The 23,303-nt window shown below is 45.0% G+C and overlaps 1 protein-coding gene across 1 annotated transcript in view; it reads right to left on the reverse strand.

Annotated features, from left to right (window-relative positions):
• Positions 1–23,303, reverse strand: part of CDH18 (cadherin 18) — a 1,009,618-nt gene that overhangs the window by 78,358 nt on the left and 907,957 nt on the right. Inside the window, 1 exon segment of the mRNA XM_030551747.1 lies at positions 9,634–9,887. Within this exon segment, the coding sequence (XP_030407607.1) occupies positions 9,634–9,887 (254 nt within the window).

Here is a 23,303-nt window from a genome sequence, read left to right on the forward strand (position 1 = left end):
AAGCCCTGATTCAGTGCATGCTGATTAAGCAAACTATATTGTTTAGGCAGCTTTGAACAGCAGAAAACTGAAGGATAATGATGCAAGAGAACAACAGTAAGCATGTCTTTACAGCTCATCCCCTTCACCTCTAAATGTAAACTCCAGTCTTTATTTTGGCCCTCCCAAAAATAATTAAAAAACAAACAAACAAACCCAGAAACATATAAAGACGAGTTTATTTACTTTTATAATTTTTCATAGACTTTAAGGTCAGAAGGGATTATGATCATCTAGTCTGACCTCCTGCACAATGCAGGCCACAGATTCTCACCCACCCACTCTTGTAACAAACTCCTAACCTATGTCTGAGTTACTGAAGTCCTCAAATCGTGGTTTAAAGACCTCAAGATGCAGAGAATCCTCCAGCAAGTGACCCATGACCCATGCTGCAGAGGAAGGCAAAAAACCTCCAGCCTCTGCCAATCTTCCCTGGAGGAAAATTCCTTCCTGACGCCAAATATGGTGATCAGTTAAACCCTGAGCATTTGGGCAAGACTCACTAGCCAGTGCCCAGGAAAGAATTCTCTGTAGTAACTCAGGTCCCACCCCATCTAATATTCCATCACAACCATTGGGCATATTTATCTGCTAATAATCAAAGATCAATTAATTGCCAAAATTAGGCTATCCCATCATACCATCCCCTCCATAACCTTATCAAGCTTAGTCTTGAAGCCAGATATATCTTTTTTCCCATTACTCCCCTTGGAAGGCTGTTCCAGAACTTCACTCCTCTGATGATTGAAACTTTCATCTAATTTAAAGTCTAAACATCCTGATAGCCAGTTTATATCCATTTGTTCTTGTGTCCACATTGGTACTGAGCTTAAATATTTCCCCTGCCTCCCTGGTATTTATTCCTCTGATATATTTATAGAGAGCAATCATATCTCCCCTCAGCCTTCTTTTGGTTAGGCTAACAAGCCAAGCTCTTTGAATCTCCTTTCACATGACAGGCTTTCCATTCTTCAGATCATCCTAGCAGCCCTTCTCTGAACCTGTTCCAGTTTGAATTCATCCTTCTTAAACATGGGAGACCAGAACTGCACACAATATTCCAGATGAGGTCTCACCAGTGCCTTGTATAATGGTACTAACACCTCATTATCTTTACTTGAAATACTTGGCCTGGATGCATCCAAGACTGCGTTAGTTTTTTTTAATGGCCATATCACATAGCTTGCTCATAGTCATCCTGTGATCAACCATACTCTGAGGTCCTTCTCCTCCTCTGTTACTTCCAACTGATATGTCCCCAATTTATAACCAAAATTCTTGTTTTTAAACCCTAAATGCATGACCTTGCACTTTTCACTATTACATTTCATCCTGTTACTGTTAGTCCAGTTTACAAGGTTATCCAGATCTTCCTGTATGATATCCCAGTCCTTCTCTGTGTTAGCAATACTCCCAGTTTCGGTGTCATCTGCAATCTTTTATTATCACATTCCCACTTTTTGTGCCAAGGTCAGTAATAAAAAGATTAAATAAGATTGGTTCCAAAACCGATCCCTGAGGAACTCCACTAGTAACCTCTTTCCAGCCTGACAGTTCACCTTTCAGTATGACCCGTTGTAGTCTCCCCTTTAACCAGTTCCTTATCCACCTTTCAATTTTCATATTGATCCCCATCTTTTTCAATTTAACTAATAATTCCCCATGTGGAACGCTATCAAATGCCTTACTGAAATCGAGGTAAATTAGATCCACTGTGTTTCCTTTGTCTAAAAAATCTGTATCCTTCTCAAAGAAGGAGATCAGGTTGGTTTAGCACAACCTACCTTTTGTAAAACCATTTGTATTTTATCCCATTACCATAACCTCAATGTCCTTAACTACTTTCTCCTTCAATTTTTTTTCCCCAAGACCTTGCATACTACAGATGTCAAACTAACAGGTCCTGTAGTTACTCGGATCCCTTTTTTTTTTTCTTTCTTAAAATAGGACTTCGTTAGCAATTCTCCAGTCGTAGGGTACAACCCCTGAGGTTACCGATTTCATTACAAATTCTTGCTAATGGGCTTGCAATTTCATCTGCCAGTTCCTTTAATATTCTGTGATGAAGATTATCTGGGCCCTCCGATTTTGTTCCCATCCAGCTTGTTTGAGTTTGGCTTCTACCTCGGATGGTGGTACTATCTACCTCCATAGCTTCATTCCCATTTGTCATCCTACCATTATCCCTAAGCTCATCATTAGCCTCATTAAAGACTGAGGCAAAGTATTTGTTTAGATATTGGGCCATGCCTAGATTATCCTTAACCTCCACTCCATCCTCAGTGTTTAACAGTCCCACTTCTCTCTTTGTTTCCTTCTTATTTGTATGGCTATAGAACCTTTTACTATTGGTTTTAATTCCCTTTGCAATGTCCAACTCTACATGGCTTTTGGCCTCTCTCACTTCATGCCTATATGTTCTGACCTCAATAAGGTAGCTTTCCTTGCTAATCCCGCCCATCTTCCACTCCTTGTAGGCTTTCTACTTTTTCTTAATCACCTCTCTGAGATGCTTGTTCATCCAGCTTGGTCTACAACTCCTGCCTATGATTTTTTCCCCCCTTTCTTGGGATGCAGGCTTCTGATAGTTTCTGCAACTTTGATTTGAAGTAATTCCAGGCCTCCTCCACCTTTAGATCCACAAGTTCTTCAGTCCAATCCACTTCCCTAACTAATTTCCTTAATTCTTTAAAGATAGCCCATTTGAAATAAAAAACCCTAGTCCCAAATCTATTTTCATTTATCCTTTCATCTAGTTTGAACTGAATAAGCTCAGGATCACTCGAACCAAGTTTGTCCCCTACAACCATTTCTTCTATGAGGTCCTCACTACTCACCAAAACCAAATCTAAAATAGCATCCCTTCTGGTTGGTTCTTCAACTGCTGGTGAAGGAATCCATCAGCTATTGCATCCAGAAAAATCTGAGCCCTATTATTCTTACTAGCACTTGTCCTCCAGTCTATATCTCCCATGATCACACAATTCCCATTAGTGTTTACTTCATTAAAAACACTAAAGAGGTCTCTATCCATATCCAAATCGGATCCTGGCGGTCTGTAGCACACCCCAGGCACTATCTCTAGGGGAGGCTCTAGTAGCTTTCTTTCACAATGTGATTTTTGCCCAGACAGACTCTGTCTTATCTATTCCATCCCTTCTTATTTCTTTACAGTCTACCTCATCATTGATATCCAACACTACTCCACCACCTTTGCCTTTATTTCTGTCTTTCCTAAACAGCACATAGCCTTCAATACCTGTACTCCAGTCATGATTACTATTCCACCATGTTTCTGTTATCCTATAGTATCCAGTTTTCACTTCCTGCACGGAGTAGCTCTAGTTCCTCCATTTTGTTACCTAGGCTCCTCGCATTAGTGTGCAAACATATTAATTTTGCTGTTTGGCTTCACTAACATCTTATCTGATTAGGCAAAGACATTCTACCACTAGTATCACCTGTTAGACTGGTATCTACACTACCCTTCCTCCTTATGTCCATTCTCTACACACTGACTGTATCCGTTCTGATTTGTTTTCTTCCCTCTCAATGTTAAATTCTGGCATGGAGATTACCTCGACATCTTCCAGCCATCTCCCTCAAATTCCTAGTTTAAGCTCTCTTAATCAGTTGTGCCAGCCTCCATCCTAGAAGTCTATTCCCCTCCTTACTCAAGTAAAGTCCATCCTGAGAGAACAGTCCTCTGTCCATGAATGTTTCCCAGTGGCCATACATCCCAAAACCCTCCTTATAGCATCACTGCCTGATCCATCTGTTGATCGCCATAATCTTGTCACACCTTTGTTGCCCTTCTCTAGGAGCAGACAGATTCCCACTGAAGATCACCTGAGCGTCGATTTCCTTAAGCGTCTTCCCCAGCCTGGCATAGTCTCCCTTGATACCTTCTAGCGAGAATCTAGCCATATCATTTGTTCCCACATGAAGGATAATCAGCAGATTCTTTCCCTCTCCCATTAGGATCCTTTTCAGCCTCAGGTCCTCATCCTATATCTTAACACCCAGCAGAGAGCACATCCTTCTGTTCTCCGGATCAGCTTTAGTTACAGGCCTGTCTATTCTTCTCAGTAAGGAGTCCCCAATCACGTAGACCTGCCTTTCCTGGTGACAGTGTGATTCTCCGATCTATCCCCTGTTCCCTCTGGCTGCAAGTCTTCTTGATTTCTATTGTCCCTTGCAATCCTCCATAACCCATCCCGTATCCTCCTGGGGCTCAAATTTGGTAGTGTTGTCTCCATTGACTCTTCCCCTCTTCCTATAGGACTAGCTGCTCTTCTCTTCTTCCTTGCCCTCTCACTTTCAGCGATCACCTGCTATGCCCTTCTTCATTTCCAACTCTGCAAACCTGTTCCTGAGCTCTATTTCTCCTTCACTGGCCCGTCTGTTCCTCTGCCTGGTTCTCTTAGTCACATGCTTCCACATGTCCACTTTCCTCACCCAGCAGCCTCCCCTCAGAATTCTTTGGTCCTGCTTCCATCTGCAAGTCTGAGCTTTTCCCTTCAACCTCCTCATATCTTTGCTCCATCATCTGCTTGAACCCCTTTCTAAACTCAGCCAGTTTCCACCTGCATCTCTTAATCCTCGGATCTTTTCTTCCATCAGCTCTACCAGGCGGCACTTCATGCAGACAAAATTCTTTTCAGGTACTCCCTCCAGGATCATGTACATGCCGCAGCTTCCACATACAGTCATCCTCATTGTGTCTTCCACTGCTGCCTCTGTATCGGTCATAGTCTTCCCACCTAAAACCTGTTAGTCCAGGAAACACAAACCAAAGCAAACCACCACCATCTACAGCAAAACAAACACACAATGGGCACCAGAACACCGGCAGAACACCATCCACTCCCTTTACTAGCCAGTCTATTCCTTTGCCTAGGTCTCTGAGTCTCCCCCACAAACTCCCCTTGTAAACTCCCACTGAAACTCCCGTTTACAGCTTTGTCAGCAGCTCCTGTGCCACTGTAGCTGTCTGTGCCGCTGCCTGACTGTCTGGCTACCTTTACAGGACCCCTAACCAGAGAAGCCCTGCCCTCTAATCAGGGCTCAGCTTCTTTCCCAGCACACTGCCTCTGCCAGCCTCCACACATATAACTACAAAACACAATACACAAAATACAAAAACCTCTTCCAACAGAACTCTTACTGAAACTCCCCTGTTTACAGCTCTGTTTGCTGGCTCCTGTAAGGCACAGAGCTGAACACAATCAAATACCTAGATAAAGTAAATTCAGTACGTTAAAAAGAAAGAAGGAAGGTCATTGATTTTCCCAAGCACAGGAACCACTGATGGTTCATCATTATCGGTTTGAAGAAGGAGGTATATAAAGATTGTGATGATATTGTGGATGGAAAAAAACATAGTAGAATGTCCTCCTCTATGTCAACTATGGTGTCAGTACTATTAATGTTTAACCACATATACAATTTGACACAGTGGCAGCATCGTTTGATTTGGACTTCAGTGAAAAATAAGACATGTTATGTGGGAACTACAGTGATGCAATATGAAGGAAAGGATCTCCCACCTCCTCACAGCAGATAACAGTATCTATATTTGGTCACCTGCTGCTTGGCTTTATTGCTAAGAATTTTTTTAAAAAAATATTTCTCCTAGGAACAGTTATTTGCTGCAATCACTCTTCTGATTGTTACTGTGTCCATAGTGATCATTCTTGACATCAGAATAAAATAGAACTTAACTGGGTAGTAAATAAATCTTAATTGGCTAGTAAATAAATTGTAGCTTCAAACCAGCAGGTAATAAATTAATAATATGCTTGAAACCATGTGTGTCTAATCCTATATCAACCTCAGTAATGGCAGTGTCCCTATAAAATGAAAAGGACATACAACTGGATTAGGAGAAACTGTGAAGAAAGTCATTGCTCTTTAATTGTACTGTGGACTAGTATCATTCTATAATGGATCTCTCTAAGTAACTTAATTGACTGGTAGCCAGCACTGTAAATGGATCAGCTGTGGAACACATACCTTTATCTATGTGGTACACAGGCTGTAGATTTTGCATTTTCTTGTAAATCAATGTCAAGCAAAGTGGGTTCTGTTTGATTGTTTTAAACTAGCATTCTGTAAGGATGAACATGGAGAAAATAATCCTGTTATCCTCCTCTCAGCAGGCTCACCCCTGAATTTTTAGACTTTAATCAAACAGCTCTTATTAAAGTTAAAGGGAGTTTTATGGCTATATTTCAAACACATTAGGTAAGTCATTAACTTGCCCTCCATAACAGGACAGGGGAATAAGGGATTGTAAGACAATTTTTTTACTTCCCTCCACTGATTGCTTGCATTAAGGGTCATGTAATCTCCACAGAGCTGCTATTTACCTCTCCTCAGGTAGGTAAGGAATAAGGAGAGACATTTGACTCCGCAACCCAGTGTGAAAACCAGCACAGAGGAGAAGGGAATCTGCACCAGGCAAAGTGCTCATTCCTGTTCTGTTTGTGGGGCAGCAAAAGTATATGTCACCCATTACTCAGAACAGTCACAAAGCCACAATTCAACCCTTTAAATATTAAAGCCCTGTGACAATTCAGCCTTTTAAATATTAAAGCCCTGGAACTAAAGGTAAGTCAGCACTCTGACCACTTAGGCACCAATCAGACCCCCTGAAGAAGGCTGATTACCTAATTAGCTGAAAATCCCCAATCAGACTGAGAAGGGTGATGCACTAATTAACCAGAAGCTTAGTGGTACAAAAGGATATACAGGAAGGAATTGAGGGGGAGGACCAGGGCTAGCTGAGCCCATTATGCTCTGAGATCTCTAGGAAGGCAGGGCTTTTCCTGTGGGAAAGGGCCTAAGGGCCAGAAGCACCATAAATACTTTGCTGTGTGAGACCACATGGGGTATGGTGGCAGGACTGCAAATAAACTCACATGAAGTTGACACCTATTGACAGAGTTTGAGAGGTTTCTAGGGTATCAGAGGGTGGGGATGGAGCCTGTCCCGTTACAAGCCCCTTAATATGTTGTGTGTGGGGATAACATGGTTCAATACTGGATGTACACTCTTCCATCTCTTGAATTCTGGCTCAAATACAACCCAAACCTACAATGACAGAAATTGTTACCAGATGATGACTGTTTGGGCGACTAGACGTGAAACGAGTTTGATGCTTAGTCCAGCTATTAGAGGACAGGTATCTCCATAACAAAACAATTGGCACTCTTTTTGGCACTCTCGGATGGATAAAGAGCAGATGGGAAATGAACTTCCCTCTCATGCCTAACAATCTTTCCTACAGGTAAGGATTGAACCTACTAGTAGGGCAGTGAGGAGGCATTTGCTGTCCTTGTTAAACCTTTACTGTGGATAAAGAGAGGGTTTCAATGTCCAAGATAGTCAATCCAGCTCCTTCCACAAGCATATTATTCATATAGGGGGAAAAAAAACATTAAAAGAGAAAGAAATGGAAGAAAGAGTGAGGAAATAGAGGGAATAAGATGAGTGAGGAAAATGATAAGAAAGAAGAGGGTTCAGGCAGGGGTGAGCAAAAGTTAGATTCAGTTATTGAACAAATTTGAATAATTTGTCACATCAGCTATTTGTTTCAAGTTGTTAGTGAAAAAGACACCAAAGGGCTGGATCCACTGCCAGGACTGGTGCCAGCTGTTTCTCCAACTAGCTTCCCACTCTACCCACCAAACCCTTTTCCCTTGCCATTTTCCATCTCAGCCCTTCACAACTTGCTACAGCTTCTCTCCCACTTCCTCTGACCCTTCTCTAGAAGAAATTCTCTTGACAGTTGGAAACTGTTGTAGGGTGGCGGATCTCCAGTTAGCAAGAAAGCTAATCCTTATGTTGCTCCAGGCTATGGGGGTCACAGATTCATCTTCCTTACAGCCATTGTCATTTAGCTGATTTAGGAAGTGACTGGTCTCTTACTCTAGTTAATTTTACTAGTTAACATACAAATATTATGATTTAGACAATAACATGATAACCACAGTTTAAATGCATTATCTTAGCATTATCAAATTGTGGATACTGACTGCTGGATACCGAACACTTCTGAGTGTTGGAGTATCAGCACAAAAACAGTTTCAGAATCATAAAAATTAGGAGATTATAAAGTTCCATGGTAATTGTTACACTGTATTGAGAGTATCATATTCATACAGTAGGCTTTAACGAAAATTGTGTATGTCCAATTAACTTCAGAAAGACTGATTTCTGTTTACTTTCTCATATATTCACACAAGGATTACAATTCATTCATAAAAAGCACTAGGCTACCAAACACAGTCATATGAGAATTATTTTTTTCTAAAGGGTCTAAGTCCAATTCCACCCTTAGATATTTGTTCATTTATCTACAGAATGTCATGCATTTTGTTTGAAAAGAACTGCACTTCCTTATATAAAGCAACAAATAACTACCACTTTATTCTCAATATGGCTTAAAACATGTTAAATAACTCTGCTGTAAGCCAGGAATGGACCCACGCCAAAATTTTAGATATGACCAACATCCTATTTCTCTATGCTGGCGAATCAAAACACCTTGAAACATATAAAACTTCAGATTCCGATTCCCTGTACCTGGATATATGAGTTTTCAGCTCCAGTGTTTGTGATATGGCTTGTAATAGGGAATGTAGGGAATTTGGATCCAGCTTCATAGTCCAGATCTTGAGGTCTTTTAAACTTAGCTGTGTTATAAACTGTAGGATTATGGTCAAACCATTAACACAGAATATCACAGAATTTATTTAGAAAATCAGAAACTGTTCCAAGAAATCAATTCCAGTATGAAGACTATTTGATTTGTTTCTTCAATAAAATGTTATACATTAGTTTCATTTACAAATCAAGTATCTAATCTAGCACATGCTTGCTACTGAGACAAACAGCAGTAGGACTAATCATCCTTGCATGTACTATGCCTGGTAATAAATGTTTGCAAAGTATGCCTCTAACAACATCAGCAATGCAGGAGAATTCACTGGATGATCAAAGTTCTTTTCTACTCTGATATGAATGAAAAATATTAGAATATTTTAACTCAGATTATAAATATTTTGTAAAATTAATGCATTCCCATGATGGGTGGGAGGAACCTGCTTGACACCTGGCACAAGTGCTTGTCACTGTTAGATTTCCTCCATTTGGGAAAGTGTAGTGACTGCTTCCTCTCTGTGCAAGCACAGCACCTCCAAAGATGGTGGAGAGAAACCAGGGTCACGATCCTAACCAGAGAGTGGGTGGATTATACTAGTTGGGGGGTGGAAGAGCAGGCTTACCAGATGAGTCAGGCATGAACAGTAAATCCTTCCTGCTCAATGGACTACTTGGAGAAGGATTGCATCAACATGAGCTTCACACTAACTTCTATTCAGGTTGATGGCTAAAAGCCTCAATTTAGCTCAAACTAATTAAAAAGCTGATAATTACAGTATGTGTACAAAATTGCATGTTGAGAATAAAAAAATTCCATCCATTTTTTCTAGTATAGGTTAACAGAAAAGATATCATCTGACACATCCCAGATCTCATTAATCTATTAGCAACCAGAGATCAGTTCAGTACTGCTTGGACTTACTGTACCTTACTAAGCTGTTAGTGCTGTCGGGATCTTGTGCTGCCACTGTACCAACAACAGTACCAATTTTCGCATTTTCATAAACTTCCATGACATAGGAAGGCATAGAGAATAGTGGAGGTTCATCCACATCCCCAACAATGATCTTCAACATTGTTACATCTTTAAATGGTCCCAAGTGTGAAAAACGGAAATCCAGGTGTGTATTTGCTCCTTCTATATTAAGTGTATACGATTTCTTTTTTTCATAGTTGAGTGGCTGTTGGAAGAAAGAGATATGACATTACCATGCTGTGCTTTTGTTTGAATTGCTTGCAAACAAAATGTATTTCAGATTTGTTGGAAAGACAATTGGAGTATGTCTACACTGCATCAAACCACCTGCGGTTGGCCCACGTCAGCTGACTTGGTTTTATGGGGCTATAAAGCTGTTGTGTAGACATTTGGACTTGGGCTGAATACATGAAAAAAATTCTGAATTTACATTCTGCTTCTTTTTAAATTATATTAATGCAATGGTAACTTTGCAGCTGTACATTCAGTCAGGAAATATAAAATTTAAGGATGCATGTGCAATCTTAATTCTGCCCTCTAGTGTATTAATATTATGTCACAGGGCCACATTTTTCATTCATTTGCCCTTCTGATTATCTGGAGTAACTCCATTGAAATCACTGGAGCAGAATTGGTCTTATGTATTTAATTCTGTGATCACATGATGTTTCTTACTAATTTTTTCTTTAAACAATTTTAGATATTCATGTTTACCATCTGGTACTACTGTGCAGTACTGAGTGCACGTAAGACAAAAGGGCAACATGCTCATAATTTTGTGAAACATTCTGGGGAGCTACACTGAGGGAAAAGGGGTAATAAAAAACAGCTTGGGGAATGCTTCCAGTTACCTTGTAATCAGTACAATACAATCCCAGGATCACAGAGACTGGCCTGTGATTCTAGATGCAAAGTGAACACACTCCATGATGCAAGCACATATGCAGTATACTCTTGTACCAACTTAATGGAAATATGTGCTCAAGCTGCAGTTTTAAAAGGATCAATATGTGTGTGTATGTGTATTTTTTTTCTCCATCGCTAAATTCCCAAATGGCTGAAGAGATTTTGTTCTAATGTTTGAACCAATTCCACCTTTGATCAGACATCAGGCAAGGAAAATTTAAGATCACCATTTGAATATTTAAGAAAATTTTGATCATATGAAAAAAAGTAGCTTATAATGGAAATTGTTCTGCAACCTCAAGAAAGTTCTAACTGTTTAACAATGTTATAAGACATTTTGTGAAATTACATAAAAATAAAGCATGTATCTCTTTTTAAACAATGAACACTGCACCTTGTGGTATGCACCCACCCACACAAAACATAGCCCTGATCTAGCACTGAACTCCTTGTAGGCAGAAACGATACCCCAACACAGAACTCCATTGAAATCACAAAGGGCTGAGTGAGTAGAACTGAGCAGAACAAGAATGAAGCTTCAGAGTGATGGCTACACATGGGCAAAAAAATCACGAATTAAGGCAGGAACTGTGATGAACTAGATGTGTGAACCATGGGGACTGTATGTTGCAAATGAAAAGAGGTTTGCTATGAACATCAAGTTTACAGTACGTTTCGGTGATAAGGTATGGCACTTAGGTTGGCTGTAAAGTTGCCTAATGTGGTGATTTCTTCAGTTTCTACTGTGTGTGTTGACAGGAAATTAACTTGTGCAATCTTAATGCTAAAGAAATTAGGTCTATTTGCATGAAAATATATGTTATTTTAAAAGTTATTCAAATTTTCCAGGACCTAGCAAATCTTTCAGCATGAAGAACAGAACCATATACATCATTCAAAATACATAATCATTGCCAATTGCCACAACATAATTATGTAATTATGTCTCATATGATATTGTTAGTCAGTGATTTAATAAGTACTTCTATTTTAAATGAAGTGAACATAAATTGACAATTCATACTGCTAGATGGCATGTTTAGACAATGATTAATCAATTATACAACACAATGCAAAATGCAACTAACATACAAAGTGTATTACTTTGGAAACACAGTTTACGCCATAGTTGTGGAAAGATGAAAGTAAATGTGCCCATAGCAATATTGGAACTCTCAAGTAAATTGTGGAGAGCTATAAATCATTCTAAATCAAATACATGGTTGCAAGATACATAGTCTAATTAGGAACTTAATTGTTTTTTGCAGTTACTTTAAATGAAGTTTATCTCTATCTTTAACAACATTTTTAGCTACAGCAATGTAGGAATAACAACTTCATATAAGCAGGAAACAGCTGAGATTTCAAGGACATCTATGGCTTTATTTTCAAAAGATAGACCCATACAGTTTTCCTCTCTTCTTCTTTCTGTTTCCTCCAGCCTGTCCAAGAGAATCTGTCATTGAGAAGTGGGAGAGGAAGACCATTCCACTCTGCTATTTTGTGCTTCATGGTGGTAGGAAGACCGATGCCCTTTAATATCGAGCTATTCGATAACATATGGGACACATACTATAGTGATTTAAACCCCACACAATCATACTGAAGGCAGTGAGATGACAGGGAGAAAATCAGTGGTGAATTTGCCATTTTAAATCCTGAGGTGAACTTAGGACACTCACTCATATAACAAACACTAACAAAATATTCCACAACTGCCAATAATTCTTGCTATCATTTGACCTTTTTCTTTTACATCTGATGTAAAATGTGGGAAATTGAAATCTGTTTGTAATTTGGACTGACAGAACTAGGTTTGGGTGGCTGCTGCTTGAATTTGTGTACATTTTCATTGAATTTGGCTTTATGTAATCTTAAAAACAAACAAACAAACAAAAAACCCTGTGTCCACGATTACATTTGCACCTGAAACAGTGGAGGCCTGGTTCAAACTGGGCTAAAAATTTGATATAAAGCATTCAACCTACTGTAGATTATGTAGTATTTGGGCTGTATATACCTTTGTGGTTTTGCTCTTCCAGTTGTTTCAGGTTCATGTTAATATAAAAACCACTAATGAATCTCACGGGACCATTTCCAAAACTCACTGGTTTACTAAGCAATTAGGGGATTAATTGGGGAAGTATTCACTATCATAGTGCAGTATGGGTTTCTCAGGACTCAGATTTTGTTGAGGTTCAGCAGTAGTTCCATCAGCAGTAGGAGGGCTGTTTCCTATTCCACTTCAGCACAGGGGCAATGTGAAGCAATATGGGCTGGGCTATTCCACAGAGTAACATGGTATCTACTTGTTTGAGGGAGTCAGTAAAAATATAGCCAACTTCTTCCCCACGTGATAGGATGGGTGGTTGGGAGGAATATGCCACCCAATCATTCTCTGAAGAGTCCAGGGAAGTAATGGTTTTTGTCACACTTTCACCCTCTTCCCCTCAGACCTGAAAAAGAATATGAAGTGAAGGGAAATTGTAGCTTGCTCATGAGATTTTCATGGGATTTTGAGGTCTCTTCTGTAGACAGGGGCCTGAAGGATTGAAGAGTGCACTCACAGGGATCATGAGGGAAGGAGGTTGTGAGGGGATAGAAGGCTCTGGGTCAGACCACAACAAGGTTAGAGAGAATCCTCACAGATGTTGATGTGGGCTTTTCAGTCAGGTTGACTAACCTGGCCCAGAGCCTTGAGTGAATCCTCGGAAGTTTATTCTTGCATCAAAACTTCAAACATGCCAAATTTCAGATGATTTTGAGGAGAAATTTTGTGCAGACTTAATTATTATATTTACGTGTGACTTTTCTGATGTGCTCATGATACAGTACATTCTTCCATGGAAAAGCAAGAGGGAAGAGATTTTCTTATATGCATATTCTTATATGCTTTAGAGAATCTGCTGCAACCTTATTTATTGAACAAAACTGATTCTGATCTTAGAGAAGATAAGCTATTCAAGGTAAAATGTTATAGTGATTAAACAAGGAGAAAGATTTTTAAAGATTATCTGAAATGACCTTCCATTTCCTGAACTGGAATCACAGGAGTACAGAATTAGTTTAGGGGCTTGTATTCAGGTGCATGATAAAAATATAGATCTTAAATGCCTTCCAGGCACCCATTTATACAATTGACCAAACACTAAACATATTGCAGAAGGATGCTTTTAACATGTGTATATAATCAGTGAGGATAGTATGACGTCTCTGAGGCAATACAGGGGACATGGGATGCCAGGATTTTTCTGCAGCATTGGATTTCAACTCATCCAAACCATAGTATGAGCTCAGCAAAATATGCCCTTGTATGTCTGAATGTGCAAGTCACTCACATCACCTATTATTTTGCATGGTGATACAAGAACAGGCTGTGTGCACATCGGTCATACCCTAAAGTAAAATAGTGTGAAAATGAACATTTCCCAACTGCTACCCTGTCAGCTATAAATGGTGTTAACTCAGATTTTAACCTGGTTGAAGTGTACATTTGTATCAGCGGAATTTCTGTACCTTCTCCTCATGTTTTTAAAATGTCAATATATTGCATTTAATGGGCAATAGTCATAGTGAGTTTTTAGAGGCTTGAACCACTCTCATTTTAAACAAAATATTCCAGATTATGACTTTGGTTATATTGATATAACCATACTGACTTTGCTGCGATTGCAGGGACATAAAGAAGGGCAGAATTTATTTCTATGCATCTGAGTACGTTGTCACTCTTAATATACAGGGACACATTTAATATTAAAAGGCAGATGCTACCCACTCACTATAAACAAATGAATCAACATTTGACATGATATGGATAGACATAGGAGCCATTTTAAAAAACCCACACACAATAAAATGTTAGTTATAACATTGCATAACTCACATTCAAATTAGTTGTGCATACTGTAAAATAAAAAAATAATGCATCGGCCAATATTGGAGTTGTAATATAAAGGTATTTTTATTTACTTTTAGATGTAGGACTATTGCTATGCGCTTATACTAATCAGAAAGAGAGTTTGTTCTCATTTCTTCTTCCTGCCAAGATGGTTCCTGCCAAGATGGTTGCAGCCTCACCGGCTGAAGCTCAAGGAAGTGTTGTTCCTCCAGTGTGTTCATTAGATGTGACGGTGGAAAAGTCCATTTGTTTGGAGACTGATGCAAAAGTTACTGTGTGCAGACTGGTAGATCCCACGGTTCTATGAGCTGATGTTATAAGTCTTGTTCCTGTGTTGCCTGATGGGGTTGTGCACCCAGGCCAAATGTATCTGTAGGGAAGCTGACTTGGGAACTGCACTTGGGGATTGGAAGGATTTGGAATGAAGGGAGTATGTGTTCAAAAGGAGAAAAAGTTTTCTGTACCTTTCTCTGGTGTTGGGGAACAGCTGACAGAGGAATTTGTTGGTATAGATACAGTGGAAATAGTTCTCCTTAGTCTGGGAAATGGCTTCCAGGGTGTACTCCATTTCAAACTCTGCATGGGTGCTCAGGAGGGGCAAGAATACATTGGAGCTTTGCCACAATCAGACTGTATGAGTAATGTAGGGGTGTAGGGCAGTTTATCAGTCACACCTCTGACTCACCCTTCTCCTGTGAGTGGAGAGGGGAGTAGTATTGTGCTTTCCTCAGTTGCAGGGGTCCATTCACTTTAAGGGACTTCACTCAGGATTATTAAGAATGAGTTGACCAGAGGGAAAAGAGGCCCAAAAGAAGCATTTTTTTAGACTCTGAAGTAGATTTTTTGTTTTTTGTTTGTTTGTTCTGGGGGCCCCAGAAACAGAGGGAAGCTATGTTGCTGATAAGGATAAGCAGAAAGGCCCGTTGTGAATAAGCAACCATGAATAATGACAATAAAGAAGGACCTAACTTGTCTATTTCTAATTCTATGTCTCCTGAGGGGCCACCCAGGAAGAACCCTATGCAGCTGTCATAGCCAATCAGGATCAGGCTTCTCGGCAGGATGCCTCACAATGGAAAGATTATTTTAGGATGCCTTGGCACAGATTTGTGATACGTCTGAGCTAGAGAGAGGACATGAACAAAAGTCACACTAGGGATTTTGTTGTTTTGGCTCCTGTTAAAATCTTTAGGATTCGTGTTTGCACAGCTGAAAACTGTGATCCACCTGTGAGGCAGCAGAGAATTCAATGTCAGCGTTCACTCTGATAATGAACTGTATTTTTCTGGGAGCGGTTTGTAATTGGGAAAGGGAGTGGGCATTGGGAGGATACAGAAGCTGTTTCTTTATTCTAACCTGCCATTAAGCCTGTGACTATTTTCTTCCCCAATGGAAACATACATGAAACAGACATTCTGCACCGAGTTCCATGTTATGCCAAAGTGCTGTAGTCTCCAATTAAAATATGGGGTCAATTTAGAGTTTGGAATAGTGAATTCAAAGGCACCTTTGTACCTTTCCAGGTAAATAATACAGTTCAGCATCTTGCCAACATATTTTATTTAGTTTTGAACAGAGTTACTGTAGGTATCCTCGGAAGCCATGCACTTGTCTTAACTGTGGCATTACAGAGTGTCTGAGGAAGTACATGCATGTTTGTTCCAATGCACACAAGACTGAGGACTACAGGGACTTCATTAGATGCTGTGTGTGTGTAAAAAGTGGCATGTTTATAGGCAGTGCCCAGAGACATGGCAAAACAGGGCAAGACTTCATTCCTGTGCAGAGAATGACCTTTCTTCCTTACTTGAGCCAGGGGGTAGAGGATTTCAAGCAGCCTTGCAATCATTGATGAAAAACGGTTACCCACCTTTTAGTAACTGTTGTTCTTCAAGATGTGTTGTTCACGTCCATTCAAAGTAGGTGTGCGCATGCTGTGTGCACGCCAGCCGGAAGATTTTCTCCCAACAGCATCCGTAGGGTCGGCTCAGGTGCCCCCTGGAGTGGCGCCACCATGGCGCCCTATAAAGGGGCCCGCTGACCCTCCACTCCCTCAGTTCCTTCTTACCGGCACTCCGACAGAGGGGCAGGCGGGTGGGTATTGGAATGGACATGAACAACATATCTCGAAGAACAACAGTTACTAAAAGGTGGGTAACCATTTTTTCTTCTTCGAGTGGTTGTTCATATCCATTCAAAGTAGGTGACTCATAAGCCTAACCTTAGGAGGTGGGGTTGGAGACCACTGCTGACTGGAGTACTGCGTGACCGAAGGCTGCATCATCCCTAGCCTGGTGCGTGATGGCATAGTGCGACGTGAATGTGTGGATGGAGGACCATGTGGCCACTCTTCAAATCTCCTGAGTCGGAACCTGAGCCAGGAATGCAGCCGAGGAGGCCTGCGCCCTACTGGAGTGGGCCGTGACCAGAGAGACAGGAGTCTTCACTATACGGTAGCATTCCCAGATGCAGGTCGCGATCCACGAAGAGATTCACTAAGAGGAGACCGGTAGCCCCTTCATCCTCTCTGCCACTGCGATGAAGAGCTGGGTTGAACGTCTGAACAGCTTGGTACGCTCTATGTAAAAAGCCAAGACCCTGCGGACATCGAGGGAGTGTAGCCTCCACTCTTCACTGGAGGCATGTGGTTTTGGGTAAAACACTGGGAGAAAGATATCTTGGCCCATGTGGAACTGTGAAACGACCTTGGGTAGGAAAGCTGGATGAGGTCTAAGTTGGACCTTGTCCTTGTAGAAGACTGTGTACAGGGGCTCAGATGTTAACGCTCAAAGCTCCGACACCCGTCAGGCCGGGGTGATGACCACCAGGAAGGCAGTCTTGTATGACAGGTACAGCAGGGAGCACGAGGACAGAGACTCAAAGGGAGGCCCCGAGAGGACGGAGAGGACCTGGTTCAGGTCCCAAGCAGGGGTCGGCTGACGCACATGCAGGAAGAGCCTGTCCATACCCTTGAGGAAACGCCCAACCAGTGGGTTCGCAAACACTGAGGTACCCCTCTCTCCCGGATGAAAAGCGGATATGGCCGCCAAATGTATGCGAATGGAGGAAAGGGAGAGGCCCAGTTGTCTTAGGTGAAGCAAATAGTCCAGGACAACAGGAATTGGAACCTCCAGCGGGTCGTGACCCCACTGACCCGACCAGATGGAGAAGCGCTTCCATTTAGCCAAGTAGGTGGCCCTAGCTGATGGTTTCCTGCTACCCATCAGCACCTGCCTAACCTGCTAGGAACACTGCAACTCCACCAGGTTCAGCCATGGTGCATCCAGGCTGTGAGGTGAAGGGACTCGAGGTTTGGATGGTAGAGGGAGCCCCGGTCCTGTGTGATCAGGTCTAGGAGTAGGGGCAGCGTCAGGGGCGCCTGAATGGACACATGCAGGAGTGACGTGTACCAATGCTGGCGCGGCCACGCCAGAGCTATCAGGATTACCCTGGCGCGATCCCTGCAAATCTTTAAAAGCACCCTGTGTATCAGGGGGATCGGAGGAAAGGCACAGAGCAAGCCGTCTTCCCATGGCTGAAGGAAAGCATCTGACAGAGAACCCCGACTGCGACCCAGAAGGGAGCAAAACCGTCGGCACTTCCTGTTTTCCCTTGAGGCAAACAGGTCTAACCAGGGAAAGCCCCAGAGCTGGAAAATTGAGGGCACCACGTCCCATCGGAGGGGCCACTCATGACTCTGGAACGAGTGGCTGAGGGTGTCCACCAAGCCGTTTTGCTCCTCCAGAAGATAGAATGCCATCAGGTGAGTGGCATTGTGGACGCAGAAATCCCACAGCGCAAGGGCTTCCCTGCAGAGGGAAGAGGAGCGTGCACCCCCGTTTGTTGATATAAAAGACTGCCACCATGCTGTCCGAAAGGGCTGAAACACACCTGTCGGCCAGGTGAGACTGGAAAGTCAAACACACCAGGCGGACCGCTCTCAGCTCCCTGACATTGATATGCAACTTGAGGTCCTCCGGCGACCACAAGCCCTGCATCCTGAGGCGTCCCAGGTGCGCTCCCCAACCTCGATCCGAGGTGTCTGTCACCAGGGAGAGGGAGGGCTGCGGGGCAGCAAAGGGAACACCCATGCAGACTTCCCACGGGTTGAGCCACCACTGAAGCGAGCGCAGTACCAAGCGGGGAACGGACACCACAGAGTCTAGGGGGTCCCTGACCGGGCGATAGACTGTCTCCAACCAGGACTGCAGCGGGCGAAGCCGGAATCTGGCGTGGACCACCACATAGGTGCATGCCACCATGTGGCCCAACAGCCGGAGGCAAACTCGCACCGTAGTAACCAGGGTGTGGTGCAGTCCAAGGATGAGCTCGGAAATTGCACGGAACCTGGACTCCGGCAGATACTTTTTGGCATGTGTGGAGTCCAGAACCGCTCCTATGAACTCTATGCGTTGCGTTGGAGACAAGGTGGATTTGGCATCATTCAAGAGGAGGCTCAGATTGAGAAAGGTCCGCCTGATGAACAGCACCTGGGTTTCTACCTGCTCCTTGGAGGGACCCTTTATGAGCCAGTCATCCAGGTAGGGGAATACCTGGATGCCGTGCCTGTGCAGGAAGGCCGCCACGACCGCCATGCACTTCGTGAAGACCCTGGGAGCAGTTGACAGGCCAAATGGGAGCACCGTGAACTGCCAAACGGGAGCACTGGCCACGACGAACCTGAGGTACCAGCGGTGCCGTGGAATTATGGCGATGAGGAAATAGGCGTCCTTTAAGTCGAGGGCGGCATACCAAGCCCCTGGATCCAGGGAGGGGATGATCGAGGACAGGGAGACCATGTGGAACTTGAGTTTCCTCACAAACTTGTTCAGCCGCCGCAAATCTAAGATGGGTCTCAGGCCCCCTTTTGCCTTCAGTATGAGGAAGTACCGGGAGTAGAAGCCTTTGCCCCTGTGCTCCCGCGGGACTTCCTCCACCGCCCCTGTCTCCGTGAGGGACTTCACTTCTTGAACCAGAAGTTGCTCGTGAGAAGGGTCCCTGAAGAGGGATGGGGAAGGGGGTTGGTGGGGTGGGAGGGAGGAAAACTGGATAGAATATCCCCTCTCTACCGTGTGGAGCATCCATTTTTCCAACGTAATTCGGGACCAGGCATGGTAGAAGTGGGATAGACGTGACCCAAAGATAGGGGTGGGAGGATCCAGAGTATCGACTGGTAGGTCGCTCTTGACCGTACCATTAAATAGGGGGTCTAGGCCAAGATGGTGGTCTCGATTGGCCAGACGCCTGGCTGAGGGGTGACGCTGATGACACCTCCTGCCATTTCTACCCTGCCTGCGCCCCAGCTCCTGGCGGACCTGTGGCTGGTATGGGCGAGGGGCCGCCTGCGGCCTAAATTGTCTGCGCTGGGTCACGGGGGTATGCAAGCCCAGCGAGTGAGGCGTGGCCCTCGAGTCCTTTAAACTATGGAGACGTTTGACCATTTTCTCTGAAAACAGCATCTGCCCTTCGAAGGGGAGGTCTTGAATCATCTGCTGGACCTCATAGGGCAGGCCAGAGATCTGGAGCCAGGCGCCCCGCCGCATGACCAGGCCTGTGGCCAGAGTGCGCGAGGCTGAGTCCGCTGCATCTAAGGCGGCCTGGAGAGAGGCTCGAGAGATCAGTTTGCCCTCCTCCACTAGGGCTGAAAACTTTGATCTCGAGTCCTGGGGAAGGAGCTTCACGAACTTCGACATGGCCGAACTCGTGTTGTGGCCATATCGGCTTACTATTGCCTGTTGATTGGCAATGCAGAGTTGGAGTCCCCTTGCGGAGTACACCTTCCTGCCAAAGAGCTCAAGTCTTTTTGCGTCCCTGCTCTTTGGTGTTGACCCTTGATGCTCTTGCTGGTTAGCCGCATCTACTACCAGGGAGTTGGGGGGAGAGGGGGTGTACAGGTGTTCATGCCCTTTAGAGGGGACGAAGTAGCGCCGCTCTGTCCTCTTGGCAGTAGGGGTCAATGAGGCTGGTGTTTGCCATAGGGTGCGGGACATATCCGCTATTGTCTTTATCAGCGGGAGGGTCACCCTGGGTGACCCTGAGGGGGCCAGAATGTCCACTACAGGGTCCGCGTCCACCTCGATCTCCTCCGCTTGGATTGCGAGGTTTTGAGCTGCTTGCTGAAGCAATTGTTGGAGAATTCAAGTGTCCTCTAGGGCTGGAGCCGCAGCCGTGCCCAAGACCGCCAAGACTGGGGAGGACGACGAAGAGATTACATGGAGTGGCCCTTCCTCCAGTGCATGCAGCCCCTCCGGGTCCTGCGGCACATGGTATTGAGGTTGTGGTGCCGGTCCCAAGTCCAAATGCGGCACCATGGCCAGTACCGGGGTCGCCAGTGAGCGACTTGGCATATCATGTGGTGCCGGCGTAGCCCGAGCCAAAGCAGCTGCTGGTGGTGCCGCTGCCAGGTTAGGGGGTGCTGAACTTGACGACGGCACACCCCTGCCCGGCGACGGTGCTGGTAGGGGAGGCAGCTGTGCCGGGGCCACCGACGTTGAGGACACCGAAGCTGACCGTGACCGAGGGCCGAACGCCTGGCCTACCGACTGATGGTAGGCCTGGGAGTCCAAAACAGCCACTGCAAGGGTGGCTGCCATTGTTGCTGCCACTGCGGGTAACGTTGGCGGATCACCCCCAACATCGATCTCCTGCTCCGCGACCTGCTGGAGTGATAGGAGTTCGCCTCTGTGTCTGATGTCTCTGAGTATGAGGACCTGGGGGGAATGGTGCCCGGTGCCGAAGGTGAGTGGTGCCGAGGCGAAGGAGAGCCTCTCCTCTGGTCCGGTGCCACCTTCGCAGCTTGGTGTGGGGAGGGAGGCGACAGCATGGCTGGCTTGCGTCTAGATTGTACTGGTGGGCGGACCACAGTAGGCAACTCCCGACGATGTGAGGAGGCCGGTGCTGGGAGACCCAACAGGTCTGAGGCCGCCTCGACCGACTCTGGTGTCGACGAGGGGCATATGTCTCCGCTGAGGCCCAGAGAATTAGGTTAGTCTGGACTTGACCACCCTCTCTGCGGTGCGAGAGTTGATGGAACCGCCAGGGTCTGTAACCCAGCCTGTCTGCTTAGCCCCGGGGGCAGGGGCGGCCTCGGGTCCTGGTGGGGAGACCGATCCCTCACTGGCTTCTTTTTCTTGGCGGGCACCGGCAAAGGTGAGTGGTGCCGCAGTGAGACTGACTTCCTATGACCCGACTCCGCCCGGTGCCGGGTCTTGGACAATCTGGGCTGGGCCCTAAGTCCTGATGCCGGTGCCAGGGCACTGCACATCGAGGATGACATGCTGGGGCCCACCTCAGCCAGTTCTGGGTCCGAGGGTGGTCGCAAGGCCGCCTCCATCAGGATGACTCTAAGTCTTTGAGCCCTGTCCTTGAGAGTTCTTGGGCGGAAGCCTCTACAGATAAAGCACTGGTCCTTTTGATGGCTCTCTCTGAGACACCTCAAGCATGCAGAGTGCGGGTCACTCTTGGGCATGAATTTCCCTCAGTCCTTGCAGAGTTTGAACCCGGGGGACCCGGACATGCCCCAGCGGGTGACGAAGACTGTGGGGGGAGACCCCCCAACTACAAAAACTATATATAAAGATCTATCTAACTAACTATAATATAACTGAATACACAGACTAAACGCTTCGGATAGGACACTGCCAGATTGCTATGCAAGAGAAGTTCCAGGTAACCGTCACCAGCGGTAAGAAGGAACTGAGGGGGTGGAGGGTCGGCGGGTCCCTTTATAGGGCGCCAAGGCGGCACCACTCCAGGGGGCACCTGAGCCGACCCTACGGACGCTGCTAGGGGAAAAGCTTCCAGCTGGCGTGCACGCGGCGCGCGCATACCTACTTTGAATGGACATGAACAACCACTCAAAGAAGAAAGCCCTATTTTGAGCAGCATGGCCTCTCTACTTTTGAGAGAAGGACTGGCTTTATCCTGTTGTGCTAAAGGATTGGGAAGGAGTTAGGCTAAGGGAGTGGGAACCTTTGAAAGCCAGGACAATACAGAAGAGGGTACAAGAACTGATCATGTGGAGGAGTCTATCAGAACTGATGACGAAGAAAAAGAGAAAATTGGGAAGGAACATCTGCAGGTGTAATTGGTTGTACAGGAAGCCAAGTCACCAGGGTTGGCAGGTTCTGGTATAGCAAACCTGATAGTTGGAGAGCATATTTTTATGTGCTGAGCTTCAAGAACAGGAGGATTTTTTAGACGAGAGGATTCAAGGAGATTGCTGAGGTTATGGCCTACAACTGTCTGACCATATATAGGACTGCCAGCTGTCTAATCACAGAAACCCAAACACCCTTGCCCCGCTCCCTGCCCTGCCCCTTCGCCGAGGACCTGTCCCTACCCTACCCCTGCTCCAAGGCCCTGCCCCACTCACTCCATTTGCCCCCTTCCTCCATTGCTCTCTCTCCTCCACCCTCACTAACTTTCACCAGGCTGGGGCAGAGGATTGGGGTGCAGGAGGGATGGGGGCTCTGAGAGGGAGTTTGGATGCAGGAGGGGACTCAGGGCTTGGGAAGGGGAGTTGGGGTACAGGAGGGGGTGAGGCGTGGGGGCTCCAGCTGGGTGGTGCTCACCTTGGGCAGCTTCTGGTTGGTGGTGCAGTGGGGCTAAGGCAGGGTGCCTGCCTGCCCTGACTCCACACTGTTCCTGGAAGCAGTTGGCATGTTCCTGTGGCCCCTGTCCCCCTCCCCCGAGGGGCCAAAAGGACGTGGCAGTCACTTCCAGGAGCGGTGTGGGCCAGGGCAGGCAGGGACCCTGCCTTAGTCTCACTCTGCGATCAGACTTTTAGCACCTAAAATATCCCAGTTTGGTTTCAGT

Source organism: Gopherus evgoodei, chromosome 2 (genome assembly GCF_007399415.2).
Source record: "Gopherus evgoodei ecotype Sinaloan lineage chromosome 2, rGopEvg1_v1.p, whole genome shotgun sequence".
Taxonomy (NCBI): Eukaryota; Metazoa; Chordata; order Testudines; family Testudinidae; genus Gopherus; species Gopherus evgoodei.